This window comes from Oncorhynchus gorbuscha, linkage group LG13 (assembly GCF_021184085.1).
Source record: "Oncorhynchus gorbuscha isolate QuinsamMale2020 ecotype Even-year linkage group LG13, OgorEven_v1.0, whole genome shotgun sequence".
NCBI classification, from domain to species: Eukaryota; Metazoa; Chordata; class Actinopteri; order Salmoniformes; family Salmonidae; genus Oncorhynchus; species Oncorhynchus gorbuscha.
Genome location: NC_060185.1, coordinates 75,420,155 through 75,447,789, shown reverse-complemented (window position 1 = coordinate 75,447,789; position 27,635 = coordinate 75,420,155). Strand labels below are relative to the sequence as shown.

The 27,635-nt window shown below is 45.2% G+C and overlaps 1 protein-coding gene across 4 annotated transcripts in view; it reads left to right on the top strand.

The window, feature by feature from the left end:
• LOC123993523 (follistatin-related protein 5-like) overlaps positions 1-27,635 on the top strand; it is a 234,127-nt gene that overhangs the window by 53,794 nt on the left and 152,698 nt on the right. For 2 of the 4 annotated variants that reach the window (XM_046295752.1, XM_046295754.1), the window contains exon 3: positions 937-970. In XM_046295752.1, the coding sequence (XP_046151708.1) occupies positions 937-970 (34 nt within the window). The remainder of the gene's footprint in view (positions 1-936; positions 971-27,635) is intronic. The other 2 variants (XM_046295753.1, XM_046295755.1) reach the window with 1 other exon arrangement.

Genomic DNA, 27,635 nt, shown 5'->3' with positions numbered 1-27,635 from the left:
TCTACAACATGTCACTACTCTGTTGAACACTTTTTGATGAGTCATACAGTCCATTGATTTAGGTAAATCCATTGGGGATTTGTATGTAAACATTTTACATTCTAGACATTTTCTGTGCATTTTACTATGCCAATCGATGTGTTAGATAAAATGAATGATAAGTATTTTCTGATTGGTATCAGTCAGAGAAAAGAGAAAAGCTCTCGTTATTGACTCTGGACCTATTACATTACCCTGCCAGTAGCTGGAATAAAAAGGAGGAATTCTCCACACAGAGAATGGAATCAAATATTTATATGGTCTTCAACAGCTGGTGAATTGCCATACACTACTGTAAGTTGAAGCCTTTTATTTCGCCATAACGGCCCTATACCATCATTGGGCATAAAATACCAATGATTCACTAGTAAATACATTGGTAGTGTTGCGCTGCAAAGTACCTTCTTTAAGGGCATAATGGTACATAACGTTTTCAATTGCCATTTTTCACTCTCTTGCTGCTTCTTTTAACCTTTAGAGAAATACCTTTTATGGAGATACAGACATTACCTCTTAGCCTTTCACTTGTCAAACACTCTGCACATGTTATGTACTTCAGTGACTTGGCAGTAACTCATGAATATGAAATGTAACAGAAAAGCCAAATAGTCACTGCACTTTATGATAAAATAAACAGATTCCCAATAGTATCCTATTATTCTCAATAGCCACCTTAGCTAAGTGCTTCATATGGTAAAAATGGCTCATCTTTCTATGCATTTATAAGCCTTCGACATGAATACCGTCAATATTTGTAGCAGCGGCTGAGATTGGGTAAAAGTGAAATTGCTCTTGGTGTTATTACTCTGTTGACGAATGTTGATCTTGTTAACTTGATGCAAGTGTGACTGTGTGATATCTTACAGCTTTGTGTCTTTCTGTTTGTTGTTGTTTCAGCAGGATGGGATCCCAGGGAGTTTGCGGATAAAGGGTATGTCTCCATTTTTTTCTTCCCTTCTTCCCTTTACTTTCATGAATATTATTGTTGAGTCGACTATGAAATTGTTATTGGAGAGTTGTGTAAAACGGTTGACGAAACTAAACAGGTAGATAACACACATTTACACTGAATGAACTCAGTGCTAAGTGGGGCTAAGGGCCCTTCCTAAGCTAATTGTTTTAAGATGGTAATACGATGGATCATTTAGCTATTTGATTTAGAATTTTAGTGCCCCTTTAGGTATAAGTCAACAATTTGGACACACCTACTCATTCAAGGGTTTTTCTTTATTTTTTACTATTTTCTACATTGTAGAATAATAGTGAAGACATCAAAACTATGAAATAGCACATATTGAATCATGTAGTAACCAGAAAAGTGTTAAAACATTTAAAATGTATTTTATATTTGAGATTCTTCAAAGTAGCCACCCTTTGCCTTGATGACAGCTTTGCAAACTTTTGTCATTTGTCAAGAAACCTAGAGAGGAACCAGGCTATGTGGGGTGGCCAGTCCTCTTCTGGCTGTGCCGGGTGGAGATCATAACAGAACATGGCCAAGATGTTCAAATGTTCATAAATGACCAGCATGGTCAAATAATAATAATCACAGGCAGAACAGTTGACCCAAAACACATATGCTGAGCACTTGTTGGCTGCTTTTCTTTCACACTGCGGTCCAACTCATCTCAAACCATCTCAATTGGGGTGCGGTCGGGGGATTGTGGACGCCAGGTCATCTAATGCAGCACTCCATCACTCTCATTCTTGGTCAAATAGCCCTACACAGCCTGGAGGTTTGTTTTGGGTCATTGTCCTGTTGAAAAACAAATGATAACCCCACTAAGTGCAAACCAGATGGGATGGCGTAACACTGCAGAATGCATGGAAATCCACTAGTCATTCTAAAAGGGTTCTATTTTTGTGCATGTACAGGTAGAACATGAGTCAAACCGCTGAACATGACTGAAGTGAATCTACTCCCACTGCATTGCATGAAAGAGACTAGCCTCTCTCCCGTCAAAGAGATTAGCCATTCTGTTATCAAAAAGACTAGCCTCTCTGCCATCAAATAGACTAGCCTCTCTGCCATCAAAAAGCCTAGCCTCTCTGCCATCAAAGAGTGCAGCCTATTTGCCATCAAAGAGACTAGCATCTCTGCCATCAAAGAGACTAGCCTCTCTGCCATCAAAGTGGATGTCTGTCATTCACTGCAGTGTTGACCCCTCTCATCTCTTTGAGGAGGGAAGGTGTGAAGAGAAAGCCAGAGGATTTGATTCTCAGGGAATGAGTTTATCTTTCATATCCTGCTAAGGATCCTCAAAAAATGGTAGAATATTATGAGCAGACCAAATAAAGGATTACCATCACAGATAATTATATACACGATACATTATTTGATGGGCTATTTAATCTTCTGTCTTATAATGATACTTGGTAACACTTTAGGCTACTGGTATAAGGCTTTGCTACTTGTTGTTAACATTTATGACTTATTCTGATGTAGTACAGCAGGACTTACATCGTCAACCCAGTCAAAATGGCTGTTATTTAATCAGGAACAGACAATCCCGAGGTCTTATAAATGTGTAATACCTGCTTCTGAAAAGTGTCACCAATACTTTCAATGTTATTATACATACTCATACATCTCAAGCCCACTGTTTTTGGTACATTACTTATTATGCTTTGCTGGAAATGTCAATAGGTAAGAGGCCAACACTTAGCGATCGAATGTAGTACCTCTAATATCTCCTGTGTACACTCTAACCTGGCACCTAACTGCCCACACTCTAACCTGGCACCTAACTGCCCACACTCTAACCTGGCACCTAACTGCCCACACCCTAACCTGGCACCTAACCGCCCACACCCTAACCTGGCACCTAACCGCCCACACCCTAACCTGGCACCTAACTGCCCACACCCTAACCTGGCACCTAACTGCCCACACCCTAACCTGGCACCTAACTGCCCACACCCTAACCTGGCACCTAACCGCCCACACCCTAACCTGGCACCTAACTGCCCACACCCTAACCTGGCACCTAACCGCCCACACCTTAACCTGGCACCTAACTGCCCACACCCTAACCTGGCACCTAACTGCCCACACCCTAACCTGGCACCTAACTGCCCACACCCTCACCTGGCACCTAACCGCCCACACCCTAACCTGGCACCTAACCGCCCACACCCTAACCTGGCACCTAACTGCCCACACCCTAACCTGGCACCTAACCGCCCACACACTAACCTGGCACCTAACCGCCCACACCCTAACCTGGCACCTAACCGCCCACACCCTAACCTGGCACCTAACCGCCCACACCCTAACCTGGCACCTAACCGCCCACACCCTAACCTGGCACCTAACTGCCCACACCCTAACCTGGCACCTAACCGCCCACACCCTAACCTGGCACCTAACTGCCCACACCCTAACCTGGCACCTAACTTCCCACACCCTAACCTGGCACCTAACTGCCCACACCCTAACCTGGCACCTAACTGCCCACACCCTAACCTGGCACCTAACCGCCCACACCCTAACCTGGCACCTAACTGCCCACACCCTAACCTGGCACCTAACTGCCCACACAATTACCCTTGCATCTAACCACCCACACCATTACCCTGGCACCTAACCGCCCACACCATTACCCTGGCACCTAACTGCCCACCCCCTAACCTGGCACCTAACTGCCCACACAATTACCCTGGCATCTAACCACCCAAACCATTACCCTGGCACCTAACTGCCAACACCATTACCCTGGCATCTAACCACCCACACCATTACCCTGGCACCTAAACGCCCACACCATTACCCTGACACATAACTGCCCACACCATTACCCTGGCACCTGACCACCCACACCATTACCCTGGCACCTAACTGCCAACACAATGCCCTGGCAACCTAACCACTGACACCATTTCCCTGGCACCTAACCACCCACACCATTACCCTGGCACCTAACCAGTGACACCAATTACCCTGGCACCTAACTGCCCACACCCTAACCTGGCACCTAACCGCCCACACCCTAACCTGGCACCTAACTGCCCACACCCTAACCTGGCACCTAACCGCCCACACCCTAACCTGGCACCTAACCGCCCACACCCTAACCTGGCACCTAACTGCCCACACCCTAACCTGGCACCTAACCGCCCACACCCTAACCTGGCACCAAACTGCCCACACCCTAACCTGGCACCTAACTTCCCACACCCTAACCTGGCACCTAACCGCCCACACCCTAACCTGGCACCTAACTGCCCACACCCTAACCTGGCACCTAACCGCCCACACCCTAACCTGGCACCTAACTGCCCACACCCTAACCTGGCACCTAACCGCCCACACCCTAACCTGGCACCTAACTGCCCACACCCTAACCTGGCACCTAACCGCCCACACCTTAACCTGGCACCTAACTGCCAACACCATTACCCTGGCACCTAAACGCCCACACCATTACCCTGACACATAACTGCCCACACCATTACCCTGGCACCTGACCACCCACACCATTACCCTGGCACCTAACTGCCAACACAATGCCCTGGCAACCTAACCACTGACACCATTTCCCTGGCACCTAACCACCCACACCATCACCCTGGCACCTAACCAGTGACACCAATTACCCTGGCACCTAACTGCCCACACCCTAACCTGGCACCTAACCGCCCACACCCTAACCTGGCACCTAACTGCCCACACCCTAACCTGGCACCTAACCGCCCACACCCTAACCTGGCACCTAACCGCCCACACCCTAACCTGGCACCTAACTGCCCACACCCTAACCTGGCACCTAACCGCCCACACCCTAACCTGGCACCAAACTGCCCACACCCTAACCTGGCACCTAACTTCCCACACCCTAACCTGGCACCTAACCGCCCACACCCTAACCTGGCACCTAACTGCCCACACCCTAACCTGGCACCTAACCGCCCACACCCTAACCTGGCACCTAACTGCCCACACCCTAACCTGGCACCTAACCGCCCACACCCTAACCTGGCACCTAACTGCCCACACCCTAACCTGGCACCTAACCGCCCACACCCTAACCTGGCACCTAACTGCCAACACCATTACCCTGGCACCTAAACGCCCACACCATTACCCTGACACATAACTGCCCACACCATTACCCTGGCACCTGACCACCCACACCATTACCCTGGCACCTAACTGCCAACACAATGCCCTGGCAACCTAACCACTGACACCATTTCCCTGGCACCTAACCACCCACACCATTACCCTGGCACCTAACCAGTGACACCAATTACCCTGGCACCTAACTGCCCACACCCTAACCTGGCACCTAACCACCCACACCCTAACCTGGCACCTAACTGCCCACACCCTAACCTGGCACCTAACTGCCCACACCCTATGGTCCTTCTGTAGCTCAGTTGGTAGAGCATGGCGCTTGTAACGCCAGGGTAGTGGGTTCGATCCCCGGGACCACCCATACGTAGAATGTATGCACACATGACTGTAAGTCGCTTTGGATAAAAGCGTCTGCTAAATGGCATATATTATTATTATATTATTACCCTAACCTGGCACCTAACCGCCCACACCCTAACCTGGCACCTAACTGCCCACACCCTAACCTGGCACCTAACCGCCCACACCCTAACCTGGCACCTAACCGCCCACACCCTAACCTGGCACCTAACTGCCCACACCCTAACCTGGCATCTAACTGCCCACACCCTAACCTGGCACCTAACTGCCCACACCCTAACCTGGCACCTAACCGCCCACACCCTAACCTGGCACCTAACTGCCAACACCAATACCCTGGCACCTAAACGCCCACACCATTACCCCGGCACCTAACCGCCCACACCATTACCCTGGCACCTAAACGCCCACACCATTACCCTGGCACCTAAACGCCCACACCATTACCCTGGCACCTAAACGCCCACACCATTACCCTGGCACATAACTGCCCACACCATTACCCTGGCACCTGACTACCCACACCATTACCCTGGCACCTAACTGCCAACACAATGCCCTGGCAACCTAACCACTGACACCATTTCCCTGGCACCTAACCACCCACACCATTACCCTGGCACCTAACCAGTGACACCAATTACCCTGGCACCTAACTGCCCACACCATTACCCTGGCACCTAACCACCAACACCATTACCCTGGCACCTAACCGCCCACCAATATGGCATGAGGCAATTCAGAACGCAATAATGCACAATGACAAATGTCTGAGTGCACTCCAACGTCCTGACAAATGTATCTTGTATGTCACTATGTCACCTTTGTAATGTGGAGACCCTTCACCATGTACGCACGCAGGCACGAGTGAACGCACACACACACACACACACACACACACACACACACACACACACACACACACACACACACACACACACACACACACACACACACACACACACACACACACACACACACACACACACACACACACACACACACACACACACACACACACACACACACACACTCAAACCTCAGCTAAAACACAAAAGTCAATGTCAGGAGGTAGAAAGGTGATGTGGTGCCCAAGATGTCTGCCACTAAGCATTATGAAGGGTTGATAATGGATGTCTCAATGCCATTTTTTCTCTCCTCCTCTGGAAGGTCAAAGCTGTAATTGTAGAGGGAGCATTATCATAAAGGGCGGACCCCAGCTGTCGGCTGAGATTCCGTTTAATCCACACCTCTCTGTAAACAGGGAGAGGAGACTATGGATTGTTTTCAGCAAACTAATTTCAGGCCATGTAACAAGACAGCGTAAGTAAAAGAGATTCATAAATAATTAAACTATTGTAGCTTTCTCTTCAAAGGAAGGTTTGAGGGAGGGGGGGGGAGGTTACACCCTGTGGCTGCAAGGAAAAGTTGTATTAATGGTTCATTGAAGTTATGAACACCTTACGTTTTACTTACTGCTATAGATAGTTGATTTCATTGGGCTATTAGAATATATATTTTTTGTCAAATGTGTAGTCAAATCTCAAGGAATTAACCAAATGTGATGGTGACCTTATATGTCCTAGCTGCAGGATATTTTGAGACTCCAATTCAATCCTCAGATCAGTAAGTTAACAGAAATTGTACAGACATAACATATTGTTACAGTACACAAAGTGAGTTTCCATGCATGCTGTTTATCAAATGTAGACATATTTCTACATTTAGACATTGGTCACATAAAACAACTCAAACAGATCCAGAATCCAGTGGAACAGAAGCAAAAATGACTTGTCAGAATGGAAGAGACAAAGACGAACAGAATACACCCATCCCATTCCACAACTCAGCGTAAATGAAATACCAAATGAAGTCTGGGGCCATAGCAACACCTCTTGCTGTTCGGCTCGGTACAAAATACCTTGGGATGTTGTTGGGGAAATGCTATTTGTTGGAGTAAATAGACTATTTCAATTTACAATATTGAATAGCTGGTGAAACAGACATTTAAAAGATATATTATGTCCATTTGGTGCCACACTGAGCTACTATTTGGAACTAAAGTTTTTCAGAATTGGAAATTGCAGTTTTCTCCCCGAATAACAATCGCCTTCTATTTTGAATTCAATAGCAAACATAATTATCACATTGATGAAATTATTACTTTGTACACTCAGCACCCCCACCCCCACCCCCACCCCTACACCACCTACCCACCCTACTTTGAATAATACAAAGGCAGTTAATACAATTATTTGCCCCCGCTATGGGACTGGGTTACACTTTTAATAACTTTTCACAGCAGTATATAAGAGCGGAATGTTAAACATTGTGCAATGCGCTGCACTTTCCACTGACAGACTTATTGGTGGAAGACTTCCTGTTGTTTCAATCATGACATAGTCACGTCCCATAGTCTCCCAACGAGTTAGTATGTAATAGCTTTCATAAATCTTAATCAAGTTACGGGAATTAAGATTCACGGAATGTAATAGACTTTTAATAGAACTCCTTTTTGGAGAGAAATCAAGAAGAAATTGAGAAATCGCCTGAAGATATACTGAGAAGTAAAGAGGCCTCGGGAATAGTTGGATGACATAAGGTGCATGACATGCTACGTTTCTCATGGACAACAGTGACTCTTGACCGACGAAGCCTTAGTGGACAGGTGGGCTTGACCTAAATACAGTTGAAGTCGGAAGTTTATATACATCTTAGCCAAATACATTTAAACTCAGTTTTTCACAATTCCTGACATTTAACGCTAGTAAAAATGCCCTGTCTTAGGTCAGTTAGGATCACCACTTTATTTTAAGAATGTGAAATGTCAGAATAATAGTAGAGAGAATGATTTCTTTCACCTTTTTCCTTTCATCACATTCTCAGTGGGTCAGAAGTTTACATACACTCAATTAGTATTTGGTAGCATTGCCATTAAATTGTTTCACTTGGGTCAAACGTTTCGGGTAGCCTTCCACAAGCTTCCCACAATAGGTTTGGTGAATTTTGGGCCATTCCTCCTGACAGAGCTGGTGTAACTGAGTCAGGTTTGTAGGCCTCCTTGCTCGCACACTCTTTTTCAGATCTACCCACAAAAATTCTATAGGATTGAGGTTAGGGCTTACTGATGGCCACTCCAATACCTTGACTTTATAGTCCTTAAGTCATTTTGTCACAACTTTGGAAGTATGCTTGGGGTCATTGTCCATTTGGAAGAGCCATTTGCGACCAAGCTTTAACTTCCTGACTGATGTCTTGAGATGTTGCTTCAATATATTCACATAATTTTACATTCCTCATGATGCCATCTATTTTGTGACGTGCACCAGTCCGTCCTGCAGCAAAGCACCCCACAACATGATGATGCCACCCCCGGCTTCACGGTTGGGATGGTGTTCTTCGGCTTGCAAGCATCCCCTTTTCCCTCCAAACATAACGATGGTCATTATGACCAAACAGTTCTATTTTTGTTTCATCAGACCAGAGGACATTTCTCCAAGAAGTTCGATCTTTGTCCCCATGTGCAGTTGCAAACCCTAGTCTGGCTTTTTTATGGTGGTTTTTGAGCAGTGGCTTCTTCCTTGCTGAGCGACCTGTTTCCTCCAGTATCTTCACAAGGTCCTTTGCTGTTGTTCTGGGATTGATTTGCACTTTTGCACCAAAGTACGTTCATCTCTAGCAGACAGAACACGTCTAATTCCTGAGACATGGTATGACAGCTGCGTGGTCCCATGGTGTTTATACTTGCATACTATTGTTTGTACAGATTTACATGGAACCTTCAAGCATTTGGAAATTGCTCCCAATGATGAACCAGACTTGTGGAGGTCTACAATGTTTTGATTTTCAAGCAAATAGGCACTGAGTTTGAAGGTAGGCCTTGAAATACATCCACAGTTACACCTCCAATTGACTCAAATGATGTTAATTAGCCAATCAGAAGCTTCTAAAGCCATGAAATAATTTTCTCGAATGTGCCAAGCTGTTTAAAGGCACAGTCAACTTAGTGTATGTAAACGTCTGACCCACTGGAATTGTGATACCGTGAATTATAAGTAAAATAATCTGTCTGTAAACAATTCTTGGAAAAATGAATTATGTCATGCACAAAGTAGATGTCCTAACGGACTTGCCAAAGCTATAGTTTGTTAACAAAGAAATTGTGGAGTGGTTGAAGAATGAGTTTTAGTGACTCCAACCTAAGTGTATGTAAACTTTCGACTTTAACTGTACATGTTAATGCTGCCTCAAGAGAGTTTGTAATGTAATCTTTATCTATCATATACGCACGGAAGCCCAAACTGTAGATGCACTTGAAAAAGTCTTGTGAATGACCCCATCGACTCCTAATGGTCTTGTGGGAGCCATATTTGTGGTCACTCAGACGAATGGTACAGTGGGTACCATTCATAGTAGGCAAAAAGTCACCATCATCAGAACAATTCAACAAAAATACGATTTCACTGAAATTTCCTCATTTACATTTATATTGTAACTCCAGGAAAGGCTCCACTCTACATAAGAAAAGTCAATATTTGCATTTGCTGAATATTCATGGCCGTGAATCCTGTGTACAGGAGGGACTGCACACTTTTTCTCAGGTAATGTGTATAATTTTTGGCCAACAACAGAGATGTATGGTCTTCAACGAGGTGAAACAAATCTAATTGAGATTCATTATCAATACTCTCAGTGATCCACAAAGATCAGTGGTACTTACAATGGAGGGCATGATGAAGGAAGGTCAACACAGTTGACTGAAGGTCAACACAGTATTTGTAGAAGGAGAATTATCTTGAAGGACGGCCCTAGCTCTTGGCCAAAAGTCTCCTCTTTAATGCATTCTTTATCTAGGCACCAAGAGTGGATCAGCAGTGGATCAGGACTGGATCAGGATTCAAGCTTTAAAATGAGTTCTTAAGTAGCTCAACTTATCTACACAACTCCGTGGCTGAGAGGGCGAGAATCAAGTTCCCGTAATTCCACAGTGGTTTAGACGAAAGTCTATTCATAAGCATTCCTCAAGAGGAAATATCTCATTTTGCTCTCTCCAAAGTTTGATTAGAATTGCAACGAAGACGGTAGTGCAAGTATGTAATCCAGGGTATCCCAAACTCGGTCCTGGGGCTCCCCGTGGGTGTACGTTTTGGTTGTTGCCCCACCACTACACAGCTGATTCAGATAATCAAAGCATGATTATGAGTTGGTTATTTGAATCAGCTGTGTAGTGAAAAAAACTAAACGTGCACCCGGGGAGGGGGCTGAGTTTTGGAACCACTGATATAAGCAATTGTGTTGTGGTGAAATTAAAAATAGGAAGATGTACAAAGACCTTGGGCCTGGAGAGATGAATAATGCTCTTAGGGTTGTAACTCCTAAGAGTTCCCCCTGATTATGCTCCTCACATTATTTGTGATTATTATCAGGTCGCCTGCCGAACATACATTTTTTATTTTATTTTATTTATTTTGCCTTTATTTAACAAGGCAGCTCACCTGTGACCTGTGGCTTGACATTAGATGTGGCGACTTCCATTACCCTGCAGACGATATTTTTGTTCTTCCCGCCAATACAATCCACTGACAACGACCGACGAGTTGTGCGTTCCGAGATGCTTTTTGTTATTCGCCTGTTTGTGGCCCGCCTGTGAAATTGCGCGATTCTTGCAATTCTCTTTCAGCCTCTCATCAACTAGCTGTTTTTGCAGAATATTAAAAATACGATAGTTATTCACTACTCATATTAACGAGGTGTCATTTACATTACCTTAACCAGGTAGGCCAGTTTGCAATTGTGATAGATAAAGATAAAGCAAAGCAGTGCGACACAAACAACATAGAGTTACACATGGGATAAACAAACATACAGTCAATAATACAATAGAAAAATCTATATACAGCGTGTGCAAATGAGGTAAGATTGGGGAGTGAGGGCAATAAATAGGACATTGTGGCGAAATAATTACAATTTAGCATTAACACTGGAGTGATAGATGTGCAGCAGATGAATGTGTAAATAGAGATACTGGGGTGCAAAGGAGCAAAAATAAATAACAATATGGGGATGAGGTAGTTGGGTGGGCTATTTACAGATGGTGCTTAAAGTTAGTGAGGGAGATATGAGTCTCCAGCTTCAGTGATTTTTGCAATTCGTTCCAGTCATTGACAGCAGAGAACTGGAAGAAAAGGCAGCCAAAGGGGGAGTTGGCTTTGGGGTTGACCAATCAAATATACCTGCTGGAGCGGGTGCTACGAGTGGGTGTTGCTATGGTGACCAGTGAGTTGAGATAAGGACTTATAGATAACCTGGAGCCAGTGGGCTTGGCGACGAATATGAAGCGAGGGCCAGCCAACGAGAGCGTACAGGTCATAGGGGTGGGTAGTATATGGGGCTTTGGTGGCAAAACGGATGGCACTGTGTTAGACTACATCCAGTTTGCTGAGTAGAGTGTTGGAGGCTATTTTGTAAATGACATCGCCAAAGTCAAGGATCGGAAAGATTGTCAGTTTTACGAGGGTCTGTTGGTCAGCATGAGTGAATGAGGCTTTGTTGTGAAATAGGAAGCCGATTTAACTTTGGATTGGAGATGCTTAATGTTAGTCTGGAAGGAGAGTTTACAGTCTAACCAGACACCTAGGTATTTGTAGTTGTCCTCATATTCTAAGTCAGAACCATCCAGATTAGTGATGCTAGACGTGTGGGCGGGCAGGTCCGGGCAGCGATTGGTTGAAGAGCATGCATTTAGTTTTACTTGCATTTAAGAGCAGTTGGAGGCCACAGAATGAGTGTTGTATGGCATTGAAGCTCATCTGGAGGTTTGTTAACACAGTGTCCAAAGAAGGGCCAGAAGTATTCAGAATGAACACACCGACACAGACACACACAAAATGTGACATTCAGCATGTTCTTGTGTTCTTTTCACACACTATTACTAGCTGTTCTAATTCGAAAAACAAAACCCCATCCTCAAATTAACTAATTCCACATCATAATATGAACACATTACTGGGACATCTGTTTCTGTCCACTTCACCAGAAAACCAAGGGTCAAAAAGACAAAAATAACAACCGCACCGAAACCCCCCAAGATATCTTATATCAACAGACACACGATGTGGCTAGCTGCCACCAGCAAGACAGCTTAATGTTATGTGAATTAGCGCTGGGAGTTGACAATTAGTCTTGCGTGGTGCGCTGTGACAAATAGGTCCGTTTACTGAGATGCTATGAGAGATGCATTCTAATGTGTACCCTATTCACTGATGAGGCCAAGGAGAGTAATGGGACGGAAAGTTACATCCTTGATGAGTGAACGTGCAGTTGGATGGCACAAACAGCACCTTAACACTCCAACACTGTGCTTCAGTCTAGCACAGGGGACTAATGCTCACTTGCAGCCAATTGATTGGCTGAGCACTCTTGGCTAGGTTTAGCTTCTTGTGGCAACAGCAGTACTTTCCTGTTGAATACCTACATGTCACCATGTTTCTGTTCAGGCTTCACTTGTGAGCTACATCGAGAGGAACCCAAAGGCCTGTGTGATGGAGTCATTTATGTGGAAGGGGGACATCAAGGGTTAAAATGTTTTTGAGCGTGCTTTAAATGGTGGCCAAAACTTTTGCACCTCAAATAGTAAATTACGAAAAGTTGAAAATAAGTTTATGCAGCCCCAGCAAAGGCAAGACATTGTCACAATGTTGCAATTACTGTGGTGGTGGTCAGGATGAGACGGACTCAACAACACCTTTTCAAAGCATAAGCTTAGGTGCCAACGCAAATTACAAAAACGTCATAGCCCACAACCTTGTACAACATCGGGCACTATTGGCAAATGTTGAGCAACAACCTTGTAACAAAGCTCCAATGTCCTCCAATGTAACATTGTGACGACCTATTGGCTGCATTCCTAGCAATGTTGTGTTGGCAGAGAAAAAGCATAAAGTGTTTGGGAATCATTCTCCAATAGGGAGGTATAGACCTATCCAAGTCATTGAGGATTTGCACAGATGCACCACACTGATTTAAATTAAGAATTTTAAGTGAAGAATCTATCCCTCATAACAGTAGCAAAGCTTTTATGCATATATGCCTTTTAACCATTCCAAATATTACATGAGGTACCTATATTGAACAGCGTTTTAACTGTTGGGAGTCACTCAGATCAGCGCAAGTCAGTAACAGCCCAGAGGAAAAATATTTTGCTCAGAGTGGTCTTTTAGATATACATTTTGCATGATTTTGTAATCACATATCTGAACTGTTTCTCATAATGAATTCTTGAGACTTTCACGAGACAAAGTGAAAAGTTCCCTGCGAAATGCCTGGGGGATCTGTTTTAAAAGGGGTCAGTCAGAACATACCAGCTTATAACTGGTACAAACTATACCACCTCCAGACCTAGTAAAACTCCCTATGGATGCAGCTAAACCCACAGGAAAGGTGTACTCTAATCATTGGGAAGCAAGTACAGGGAGTGAATTTATTAAATGAACGAACATAGAACATAACAAGAAATATGAGTAGCGTACAGACATCAAACATATAAACAGAAAGAATAACACCTCGCCAAAGGCAAGAAACAAGGATTTCTTTGCTTTTTTACTGGTGACGTCAGGGCCAAGGGCGGCTGCCGAAGCAACCTGGGATGCCTTAACTGGCTTGTCAGAATTCCGTGCCTCAGCTGGCTCGATAGGTTCGCAAGCATTGGTTGGCTTTTCAGGCTTCCATTGCCAAAGCTACCGGGGATGCCTCAGCTAGGTTCCATGCCTCAGCTGGCTCGACAGCTTCTCAAGCTACCGGAGATGTCTCAGCTAGCTTCCATGCCTCAGCTGGCTCGACGAGCTCTCAAGCCTCGGTTGGCTCATCAGGCTCCCATGCCTCAGCCGGCTCGTCAGGCTCACATGCCTCGGCCGGTTCAACTGGTTCCCGTGCCGCAGCTGCCTCAGCAGAAGCGACCGGTCCGCTACTGGTCCTCAGGACCGTCCCTCTAGTCGGCGTCCTGTGGCAGGAGCCGTGCGTCAGGGTGGGGGTACTGCCACGTCTACTCCTGCTCCTCCTCTCTGGCGCTCATTGTCACCATTTTACTCATTATTACGCACACCTGTCACCATCGTTATGTGTACCTGCACCTCATGAGACTCACCTGGACTCCCTCACCTTTTGTTATTGTTTCTGATTGCGTTATTTATTATTGTTTCTGTTTATTGTTTCATGTCTGTACGCTACTTGTGTTTCTTGTTTTGTTTCATGTTTGTTTATTTATTAATTCACTCCCTGTACTTGATTCCTGATTCTTAGCGTGCACGTTACAAACTTACATTATTTATAAGGGTTGTCACAATGCCAAAATATTACCAACAAAACAATGCCAAGTCAAAGAATCAAAACTTCACTGATACTACTATTACTGATATTCACATCTCGTATCAATATAAGACAGAATTTTACCTTGAAATATTCACATATGTAATACGCCTGTGGTAGCTATTGTGGTTGTATGAGTGATGGTTACGGTGTCTGCTGTGGTTGTGTGAGTGGTGGTTATTGTGTCTGCTGTGGTTGTGTGAGTGGTGGTTACGGTGTCTGCTGTGGTTGTGTGAGTGGTGGTTACGGTGTCTGCTGTGGTTGTGTGAGTGGTGGTTATAGTGTCTGCTGTGGTTGTGTGAGTGGTGGTTATTGTGTCTGCTGTGGATGTGTGAGTGGTGGTTATAGTGTCTGCTGTGGTTGTGTGAGTGGTGGTTATTGTGTCTGCTGTGGTTGTGTGAGTGGTGGTTATTGTGTCTGCTGTGGTTGTGTGAGTGGTGGTTATAGTGTCTGCTGTGGTTGTGTGAGTGGTGGTTATAGTGTCTGCTGTGGTTGTGTGAGTGGTGGTTATTGTGTCTGCTGTGGATGTGTGAGTGGTGGTTATAGTGTCTGCTGTGGTTGTGTGAGTGGTGGTTATTGTGTCTGCTGTGGTTGTGTGAGTGGTGGTTATAGTGTCTGCTGTGGTTGTGTGAGTGGTGGTTATAGTGTCTGCTGTGGTTGTGTGAGTGGTGGTTATTGTGTCTGCTGTGGTTGTGTGAGTGGTGGTTATTGTGTCTGCTGTGGTTGTGTGAGTGGTGGTTATAGTGTTTGCTGTGGTTGTGTGAGTGGTGGTTATAGTGTCTGCTGTGGTTGTGTGAGTGGTGGTTATTGTGTCTGCTGTGGATGTGTGAGTGGTGGTTATAGTGTCTGCTGTGGTTGTGTGAGTGGTGGTTATAGTGTCTGCTGTGGTTGTGTGAGTGGTGGTTATTGTGTCTGCTGTGGTTGTGTGAGTGGTGGTTATAGTGTCTGCTGTGGTTGTGTGAGTGCTGGTTATAGTGTCTGCTGTGGTTGTGTGAGTGGTGGTTATTGTGTCTGCTGTGGTTGTGTGAGTGGTGGTTATAGTGTCTGCTGTGGTTGTGTGAGTGGTGGTTATAGTGTCTGCTGTGGTTGTGTGAGTGGTGGTTATTGTGTCTGCTGTGGATGTGTGAGTGGTGGTTATAGTGTCTGCTGTGGTTGTGTGAGTGGTGGTTATTGTGTCTGCTGTGGATGTGTGAGTGGTGGTTATAGTGTCTGCTGTGGTTGTGTGAGTGGTGGTTATTGTGTCTGCTGTGGATGTGTGAGTGGTGGTTATTGTGTCTGCTTTGGTTGTGTGAGTGGTGGTTATAGTGTCTGCTGTGGTTGTGTGAGTGGTGGTTACGCTGTCTGCTGTGGTTGTGTGAGTGGTGGTTATAGTGTCTGCTGTGGTTGTGTGAGTGGTGGTTATTGTGTCTGCTGTGGTTGTGTGAGTGGTGGTTATTGTGTCTGCTGTGGATGTGTGAGTGGTGGTTATTGTGTCTGCTGTGGTTGTGTGAGTGGTGGTTACGCTGTCTGCTGTGGTTGTGTGAGTGGTGGTTATAGTGTCTGCTGTGGTTGTATGAGTGGTGGTTACGCTGTCTGCTGTGGTTGTGTGAGTGGTGGTTATAGTGTCTGCTGTGGTTGTGTGAGTGGTGGTTATTGTGTCTGCTGTGGTTGTGTGAGTGGTGGTTATTGTGTCTGCTGTGGTTGTGTGAGTGGTGGTTATTATGTCTGCTGTGGTTGTGTGAGTGGTGGTTATTGTGTCTGCTGTGGTTGTGTGAGTGGTGGTTATTGTGTCTGCTGTGGTTGTGTGAGTGGTGGTTATTGTGTCTGCTGTGGTTGTGTGAGTGGTGGTTATTGTGTCTGCTGTGGTTGTGTGAGTGGTGGTTATTGTGACTGCTGTGGTTGTGTGAGGTGGTGGTTACGCTGTCTGCGGTGGTTGTGTGAGTGGTGGTTATAGTGTCTGCTGTGATAGGGCCTTGAGGAGGTGCATGGAGGTCCGAGTAACGGGGAGCTTTGTATGCCACGACTGAGAAGGTGACAGTAGTGACAGTAGAGGAGGAGGAGGACAACATGTCTAGTTGAATAAAATAAAATAAAAATGTCCTGGAGAGGATAGCCACTACTGGTCAACGGCCCAGCGCTCTATCCAACATGTCTGACAGAAACATTGTGACAAAAAGAGGATTTAGATCAAACATTGAATATTGTGATCCTAATGAATAGAAAAACGGAGATCAGAGAGTTTTTTTTTAATGAGTGCATTTCGCAAGTGGCTAGTTTACATCAACTACCTTCACTAAAATCACTGTCAAAGGTTTTTTCTGCAAACTTTGGTTTCGAATCACAACGTTCTGCCATTATCTGCCTCATTATTTGTTGGGAGAGTTGTCTGTATGAAGAGGACCCACCTAAAGGACGCACCACGGCACAAATGTATTTCCCTTTTTGAAGATGCCAAAATAGTCTTCATTGAAACCAGACCCTAGTGACTTGCCTAGTGTCAGCATTTCAAGACTTCTGTTATGCCATAACCTCATTAATGTTATTTTTTTTTACTAAGACCCCAAAAATGTCGCCCCAACATGGTGCAGGGTGTTTCAATTCTAATTCAAAATAACTTTCATTTCTTGGGAGGGAACGTCATGTGTGGTGACATGACAGACTGACCTGGCAACAGCGTAGCCCGAGTCCTGTGAGTACGGAGTCCCGGAGCAAGGTTTGTAGGGTGTTCCTCCTCCCAGGGAGGAAGCAGAAGAGCCTAGGGTGTGTCTAGACACTGTTCACTGAAGCTTGTGTCTACCGACAGAGCACAGGGGAGGGGGGGGGGTGCTCCTGGGGTGACTGCCAGCATCCCTGCAGTCAAGCCAGCTATCTCAGAAGACAGCCCCTGACGGATATCTGAAGACTGCACAGAAACAACGAGAGGGGAGAAGATTTGATACATTTCACAAAAGCAGGCAATGAGTATCTGAAGCATACCATACCATAAAGGTAAATTGTGACTACATATGAAAATGGAAGTTGGATGGTTGTGATGAGCCTCGGAGAGTGTACCTTGTCGGGTTGTTTGGGAGCTGGGGGGTTGAACCTACTCGGTCAGGGCCTCCTGTAGGCACAGTCTGGGGTGTGTAGGAGCCACTCGTCAGGCCGTAATATTTAGACCTCTGCTGGCCTGCAGATACACACATAAACATGTGCACAAACATTCCCGATCACGCTGGAGGAGAGGGCTGCCGTCTTATCGGCTCTCAACCAATCATGCTATTTTTTAAATATTTTTTTTAGTTGTTCGTAACTTGTTTTGTACATAATGTTGCTGCTACTGTCTCTTATGACCGAAAAGATATTCTGAAGATCAGAACAGCGATTGCTCCCTGCTCCCTGATTGCTCCCTGCTCCCTGGAAGAAGAGTTCTTCTTCAATGAGTCAAACGTGAGGGATATTCTACTACAGAAACCCGACCAGGCCCAGATCCCTGTGACTGGCTGGAGATGGAAACTGAGATTTAATGGAAAAAGATCCTGGTGCCTTGTGAGGATCAGGCGTGATGAGTGGCTAATCTGGCCTTGCCTTCCGTCTTTCTCGCTAATGTTCAATCGCTAGAAAATAAATGCGAAGAGCTGAAAGAATATGGCACCACAACAAACTTGCCAAGAGAGGGCCGCCCATCAAAACACACAGACCAGGCGAGGAAGGCATTAATCAGAGAGGCAGCAAAGAGACCAAAGATAAATCAAATCAAATGTATTTATAAAGCCCTTCTTACATCAGCTGGTATCTCAAAGTGCTGTACAGAAACCCAGCCTATAACCCCAAACAGCAAGCAATGCCGGTGTAGAAGCACGGTGGCTAGGAAAACCCCCCTAGAAAGGCCAGAACTTAGGAAGAAACCAAGAGAGGAACCAGGCTATGAGTGGTGGCCAGTTCTCTTCTGGCTGTGCCGATTGGAGATTATAACAGAACATGGACAAGATGTTCAAATGTTCATAGATGACCAGCCGGGTCAAATAATAATAATCATAGTGGTTGTCGAGAGTGCAACAGGTCAGCACCTCAGGAGTAAATGTCAATTGGCTTTTCATAGCCAATCATTCAGAGTATCTCTATCACTCCTGCTGTCTCTAGAGAGTTGAAAACAGCAGGTCAGGGACAGGTAGCACGTATGGTGAACAGGGCAGGGTTCCATAGCCGTAGACAGAACAGTTGAAACTGGAGTTGAAACTGGAGCAGCAGCACAGGGGGGGGGGGGGGGGGGTAGTTATGCACGTTTTCAGTTTTGTTGTCTTATTTCTTGTTTGTTTCACATCTTCAAAGTGGTAGGCATGTTGTGTAAATTAAATGACACCAACCACCCAAAAAACTATTTTAATTCCAGGTTGTAAGGCAACAAAATAGGAAAAATGCCAAGGGGGGTGAATACTTTCACAAGCCACTGTAAACACTCCATCGGCAGGACAGCATTCTCTGGTAAGACACGGGGCGGGGGCCTATCCATTTATGTGAACAAACGCTGGTGCACGATATCTAAGGAAGTCTAACAGTTTTGCCGAAAAAGTTTTCATCTGTATTTTTCGTAGCTGTCTACATACCACCACAGACCGATGCTGGCACTAAAACTGCACTCAATGAGCTGAATACCGCCATAAGCAAACAGGAAAACGCTCATCCAGAGGCTGCGCTCCTATTGGCCAGGGACTTTAATTCAGGGAAACTTAAATCAGTTTTACCTCATTTCTATCAGCATGTGCAATTTCTATCAGCATGTGCAACCAGAGGAAAAAATATATAATTCTAGACCACCTTTACTCCACACACAGAGATGGGTACAAAGTTCTTCTCGCCCTCCATTTGGCAAATCTGACCATAATTCTATCCTTGTTACGGTTTTCTTCCGTCGAAAGAGAGTCGGACCAAAATGCAGCGTGGTAATTTTCATACATGTTTAATGATGAAGTAAAACGAACAATACAAAAACAACAAACGGAACGTGAAAACCTATACAGCCTATCTGGTGACAACTAACACAGAGACAGGAACAATCACCCACGAAACACTCAAAGAATATGGCTGCCTAAATATGGTTCCCAGTCAGAGTCAAAGATAATCACCTGCTTCTGATTATGAACCGCCTCAGGCAACCATAGACTTTCCTAGACAACCCTACTCAGCCACAATCCCAATACCTACTAAAACCCCAATACAAAAACACACCACAAAATAAACCCATGTCACACCCTGACCTGACCAAATAAATAAAGAAAACACAAAATACTAAGACCAAGGCGTGACAGAACCCCTCCCCCCCCCCAAGGTGCGGACTCCCGGCCGCACACTTAAACCCATAGGGGAGGGTCCGGGTGGGCGACTGTCCACGGTGGCGGCTCCGGCATCGGGACGTGGACCCCACTCCAACCAAGTCTTAGTCCCCCTGTAACGCGTCCTTTGATTGGCGACCCTCGCCGCCGACCTTGGCCTAATAACCCTCACCAAGGACCCCACTGGACTGAGGGGCAGCTCAGGACTGAGGTAGAAGCTCGGGACTGAGGGGAAGCTCGGGACTGAGGGGTAGCTCGGGACTGAGGGGAAGCTCAGCACTGAGGGGAAGCCCAGCACTGAGGGGAAGCCCAGTACTGAGAGGAAGCCCAGTACTGAGAGGAAGCCCAGTACTGAGAGGAAGCTCAGGCAGGTAGTAGGCTCTGGCAGATCCTGATAGCGCTAAACAGGCGGGAGACTCCGGCAGCGATGGAGAGGAAGAAGGCTCTGGCAGCGCTAAAAAGGCGAGGCGCACTGAAGGCCTGGTGCATGGTGCTGGCACTGGTGGTACTGGGCCGAGGACACGCACAGGAAGCCTGGTGCGGGGAGCTGCCACCTGAGGACTGGTGTGTGGAGGTGGCACAGGATGGACGTGAAGGCGTACTGGAGAGCCTGAGAGCCGGACTGGCACAGGATGTGCAAGGCTAGGGAGGTGCACAGGAGGCCTGGTGCGTGAGGCTGGCACGATCCTCACCAGCCGACTAACACGCACCTCAGGACGAGTATGGAGCGCTGACCTAGGTGCCATCAAATCCCCGACACGCTCTGTCGGGCGAATATCTTGCATACTACGCCAAATCAACTGCTCTCTCTCTTCACTCTCCTCCAATTCTATTAACAGCCCCTCGAGTGTCTCCCCATCTCCCATCTGTGCACTCTCCTCCATTCTGTCCAATAATTCCTCGACCCTCTCAGACTCAGCCCTTAGCTTCGCCGATAGCTCCGATAACATCCCTGGCTCCTTACGGTAAACAGGTGGAGTTGGCTCAGGTCTGAACCCTGACTCTGCCACACTCTCCCTGAGCCCCCCCCAATACATTTTTGGGGCTGACTCTCGGGCTTCCTACTGCGCCGCCGTGCTTGTCTCTTCGACTCTTCGACTGGTCAGATGAAGCAGATGCTAAACTACAGGACTGCTTTGCCAGCACAGACTGGAATATGATCCGGGATTCTTCCGATGGCATTGAGGAGTACACCACATCAGTCAATGGCTTTACCAATAAGTGCATTGAGGACGTCGTTCCCACAGTCACTGTGTGTACATACCCCAACCAGAAGCCATAGATAACAGGCAACATTTGCATTGAGCTAAAGGGTAGAGCTGCCACTTTCATGGAGAGGGACTCGAACCTGGAAGCTTATAAGAAATCCCTCTTTGCCCTCCAACGAACCATCAAACAGGCAAAGCGTCAACACAGGACTAAGATCGAATCGTCCTACACCAGCTCACTTGTCGGATGTGGCAGGGCTTGCAAACTATTACAGACTACAAAGGGAAGCACAGTTGAGAGCTGCCCAGGGGCACGAGCATACCAGACAAGCTAAATAACCTCTTTGCTCGCTTCAAGGCAAGTAACACTGAAACATGCATGAGAGTATCAGCTGTTCCGTATTACTGTGTGATCACAGGCCAGACAGATTACCAAGACGTGTACTGCGAGCATGCGCTGACCAACTGGCAAGTGTCTTCACTGACATTTTCAACCTCTCCCTGTCTGAGTCTGTAATACCAACATGTTTCAAGTAGACCACCATAGTCTCTGTGCCCAAGAAGACTAAGGTAACCTGCCTAAATGACTAACGACCCGTAGCACTTACTTCTGTAACCATGAAATACTTTGAAAGGCTGGTCATGGCTCACATCAACACCAGAAACCCTAGACCCACTCCAATTTGCATTCTGCACCAACCGATCCACAGATGATGCAATCTCTATTGCACTCCACACGGCACTCTCATACCTGGACAAAAGGAACACCTATGTGAGAATGCTATTCATTGACTACAGCTCAACATTCAACACCATAGTGGCCTCAAAGCTCATCACTAAGCTAAGGACCCTGGGACTAAACACCTCCCTCCGCAACTGGATCCTGGACAACACATCTGCCACGCTGATCCTCAACACGCTGATCCTCAACACAGCCTATAGAGAGGTCAGAGACCTGACCATGTGGTGCAAGGCCAACAACCTCTCCCTCAACGTGATCAAGACAAAGGAGATGATTGTGGACTACAGGAAAAGGAGGACCGAGTACGCCTCCATTCGCATCGATGGGGCTGTAGTGGAGCAGGTTGAGAGCTTCATGTTACTTGGCGTCACCATCACCAACAAACTATCATGGTCAAAGCAGACCAAGACAGTCGTGAAGAATGCACGACAAAACCTAAACTGAACATATTTGGCCTGGGTCCTCAGATCCTCTAAAGGTTATTCAGCTGCACCATCGAGAGCATCCTGACGGGTTACATCTCTGCCTGGTATGGCAACTGCTCGGCTTCCGACCGCAAGGCACTACAGAGGGTAGTGCGTACGGCCCAATACATCACCGGGCCAAGCTTCCTGCCATCCAGGACCTCTATACAAGGCGGTGTCAGAGGAAGGCCCTACAATTTGTCAAAAACTCCAGCCGCCCTAGTCATAGCCTGTTCCCTCTACTACCGCAAGTCAAGAGGTATCGGAGTGCAACGTCTAGATCCAAGATGCTCCTAAATAGATACTACCCCAAGCCGTAAGACTCCTGAAAAGGTAATCAAATGACTACCCAGACTATTTGCATTACCTCCCCTCTGGAACGCTGCTGCTATTCTCTGTTATTATCTATGCATAGTCACTTTAATAACTCTACCAACATATATATATTTACACCGTTGCCCGGGCACATTGACATTGACTCTGTACCGGTACCCCCTGTATATAGCCCCTCTATTGTTGTTGTTTCTTTAATTCTTTGTTATTCTTATCTCTTACTTAAATGTTTTGGTATTTTCCTAATGCTGCATTGTTGGTTAAGGGCTTGTAATTAAGAATTTCACTGTAAGGTCTACACCTGTACAATTTGATTTGAATTGATTACACAAGGTTGTCATATCTTTCAAAAAATACCAGTGCAATGATTTTGAGCACAATCATTTTTTTTACGTCTCCATAAAACACCTCTGTGCTTCAATAATAATAATGTGTAAAAAAGGCTGTCTGCTCCTCCTCTCTACCTACTTTTCCTTCGCAATCACCTGAGTTTCCCTTCGTCCAGTTAGTTTGGCTGCTCATGTACAATATTGTACACGTTTATCTAAGGAACTAGCCTATACATATTGGGACTGGCAGTTGTTAAAGGGACACTTCAGGGTTTTCCTCAGAGTCCGAATACTCTGTGGACACTATTTTGTATTTATTTGCGTACAGTCTGAAGGAAGTTGCTAACTATCGTTAGAAAAATGCATGGAAGTCTATGGTAACTATTAGCATGCAGACAAATATGAGCTTGTATGTGTTGTTCCTCCTGATCAAATATGAAAAAATGTTTAGTCTCATTTTGGTGTTAAAGAGAGCCAGTTTGTGTCTTGGAGAAACATGTATTTTGCTTTCCTATGTGAATGCGAGACCACTGACACTGCCTGTAGCATACAGTTTTGTGTAATCTAACCAATTATCTCTTGATCATACAGCATTTAAACATAGAAATTCACTATAATTGTCCAATTATTTCCATTTAGTCCATAAACACAAACAACAGATGTATAATACTACAGGTAAACCCATGCTCAACAGGAATTCATTCATATGCATCTTAAACAGTATCTACAGTGGGCTAGGCTATTTTTCCATCTTCCCTAACACTCTCTTCCATATTGTAAAACTCCATATTGTACACACTTGTTTTGTTATATTCATTTAAAGTTCCATGGTAGACAATGTGTCAAGAGAGATGCCAAATCAGTTCAAACCCTTGAACAACGCTCTTCAACTGAATTGCCTCTGTTAAATAGCTGGCAGTTAAAAGAGATTTGTGAGATGGAAGCTATCTACTGTACTTAGTTTACCCTTATAGTCATATGCTCTGCAGTACAGCGGCACAAGAACACATTTGACAATCTTCTTATAATTTCTGAGCAGGCGGTCCTTTCTTGGGTGTGAAAAGTCTTTCTCAATAGAAAAAATGCCACAAATGGTTAATGTTGACACTGGCGAGACCTCATCAGGCATCATTACATTTACATTTAAGTCATTTAGCAGACGCTCTTATCCAGAGCGACTTACAAATTGGTGCATTCACCTTATGACATCCAGTGGGACAGTCACTTAACAATAGTGCATCTAAAACTTAGGGGGGGGTGGGGTGAGAGAGATTACTTAACCTATCCTAGGTATTCCTTAAAGAGGTGGGGTTTCAGGTGTCTCCGGAAGGTGGTGATGTTGGTGATGTTTTCATGTTGACAGTGTGGAGGAATGAATTCCAATTGTTAGTGAATGAGAGATAGCAGGTTAAATGACACGGGCCTGCCACCGTGAATATATTACTCTTTGTTTTCCATGACAACAGGTAGGCTAGTAAAAATACATAGTTTCTCCTGCTATCGTTAATGCTAATGCTTTTTCTCAAGTGCAGACGCTTTGCTGGTTTCTACATATGTCGCTTCTCCATGGACTGTGGTAACACAATATGTTACTGGTGTAACTTTCAAGGAACTAATCCAAGTGGGGTGACGGGTAGCGAGCGAGTTGTGTTGTGCGTCATGTCATGTAGGCTTTTTGCATTGTTTAGTGTGCTGTTTATTCAGACTTGCATCCTTTTGTTCTTGCACGTGGGTCTTCTGGGGCATCTTAATTCACGGTGGTGAGATGAGCTGAGATGAGAGCTTCCAAACGGTTGTTTACTACACTCCCCAAGGACTCAGAGCCGCTGTTATTTGAAACATCAGATGGGCCGGGACTTGCATCCTGGGTTTAAAAAAAAAATTAAGATGGCAATTGGAAAAAAAGAGGCATTGTATATCTGAAGGCTAGTGCTGTAAATAGCATACTTTGCGGGCATGCTTATGAATGTGAATGAGAGCGGTTCAGTTAGATTCAGCTTTGTGATGTGTTTGAAGGCTTCAGATTCAGAAATGCATTACAAAGAGAGTACGTTAGCACAAACCTAAGAGGTAAATGTTTCTGGTAGACACAAGACACTTGATATTTATGCATCATATTGATTTCTCAGAGCATGATGCGAGGAGTTGTGCACAGGCACAGTATTGAGATTTCCATCCTAAATGCTCTTGTCTTTGAACCCCTGCAATGTCATTCTGGTCATGTCTGCTGAGTCCAGAATTAAACATGATCTGCATCTCATTATGAATGCATAGCAGGACGTTGCCCTTCAAGTGATGTACACTGGGGTCAACATATGTTGGGACCTTCAGATTAAACACAGGGCTAAATAAATCTAGTACCAACTGTATCCCAGTGAGAATTACTTCCTTTTCCCTTGTTCAGCATCTTGTTTACTTGACATCTTGCTGTTTCCTTCAAATCAAGGCAATTCCCCATACTGAAATTGCTCTGTGAGCTGTGAAGTTTGTACATAAACTATCCATTCAACTATGCAAATGTATCTGTCTATCTGTCTTTCTGACAATCATCCTCATTGCTATACAATACAGTTATGAATAATCAATGAAAAATTTAAAAGTGAAAGTTCCAAATATTTTATATACAGTACCAGTCAAATGTTTGGATACACCTTCTCATTCAAGGGTTTTTCTTTATTTGGACTATTTTCTACATTGTAGAATAATAGTGAAGACATCTATGACTATGAAATAACTATGAAATAATCATGTTGTAACCTGTCACGCCTTGGTCTTAGTATTTTGTGTTTTCTTTAATTATTTGTTCAGGCCAGGGTGTGACATGGGGTTATTGTATTTTCGTATTGGGGTTTGTAGTATTTGGGATCGCGGCTGAGTAGGGGTGTTGTATAAGCTTGGCTGCCTGAGGCGGTTCTCAATCAGAGTCAGGTGATTCTCGTTGTCTATGATTGGGAACCGTATTTAGGTAGCCGGGGTTTCACTGTGTATTTCTCTGTGTAGTTTCACCAGATAGGCTGTAATTAGGTTTCACGTTCCGTTTGTTGTTTTGTATTTTGTATAGTTATTTCATGTGTCACTTTTTCCATTAAAGTCATGAGTAACCACCACGCTGCATTTCGGTCCGACTCTTTCTTCAAACGAAGAACGACGTTACATAACCAACATAGTTAGTTTTGATATCTTCACTATTATTCTACAATGTAGAACATAGTAAAATAAAGAAAAACCCATGAATGAGTATGTGTTCTAAAACTTTTGACCGGTCGAGTGTGTGTGTTTTTTTTTTTCATTTGGAAAAGCCAAATACAATTAGAAATGCGGTAACTCTAACCATCGCCCCCAAATCATATACTCCCTCCCTCTGCCCCCCTCTGCATGCCTTTCCCTTTGAAACACTGAGTCATCAATAAACTAATCATTGCATGGAATTAGTCATTTGTCTTTGATGTCACTGGATCACCCAGAGATTGGGCGTGCATGCCAATTATCAACTCCCTCTGCCCTTCTCTGACCCTGTCCGTGGCGTTCGGGCACCTCGCTGTGCAACACAAAACCCATTGAATAATCATTATGCCACCGCACCAAGGGAGATTAATAAACCCCAGCAAACCAAAGCCATTGATTGCCTCAAATGTACACACTTGTATTGTTTAATCCTCCCTGACAGATTGGGGCTAATACACCCATGGGGAGTCGCTACCACTGTGACGAAGCCTCTTTACCAGTCAAGTCGGTTGTTTGTTTGTTACTGTATTCAGGTTCCCTGCCAACGGTTTGCCTCGCTGACCAATGACAGTAGATGGTTTTTATTTCCCTCTATAGCCGGTTAGAACACCATGTGCACCTCGTGCTGCAGATGAATTGGCCATTGTAAAGAAGACATCTGAGGCCCTGAGGCATCGTACTATCGTGATGCACCACTCAATATTTAGCGGTCACTAGGAAAGCTGTGGAGAGCTCAGATGATTACAGAGAACAGTAATGCATCCCCTTGTTTATACTTTGGTCCTAATGTATATTTAAGCAATAAGGCCAGGGGGTGTGTGGTATATGTCCAATATACCATGGCTAAGGGCTGTTCTTACGCACGATGCAACGCGGAATGCCTAGATACAGCCCTTAGCTGTGGTATATTGGCCATTTACCAAAAACCCCAGAGGTGCCTTATTGCTATTCTAAACTGGTTACCAATTTAATTAGAACAGTAAAAATATATGTTTGTCATACCCATTGTGTGCAGCTGATATGCCACGGCTTCCAGCCAATCAGCATTCAGGTCTCGGACCACCCAGTTTATAATTCATATTATATAGCTCACTGCGGCTGTGGATTGATTGTCAGACAAATGGTAGCATTTTTAAATAGTGGTGGGGTCTGTACACAGTACGACAGCGCTCAAACTAGAGTCGACGTTGCACATTTTTCTTGT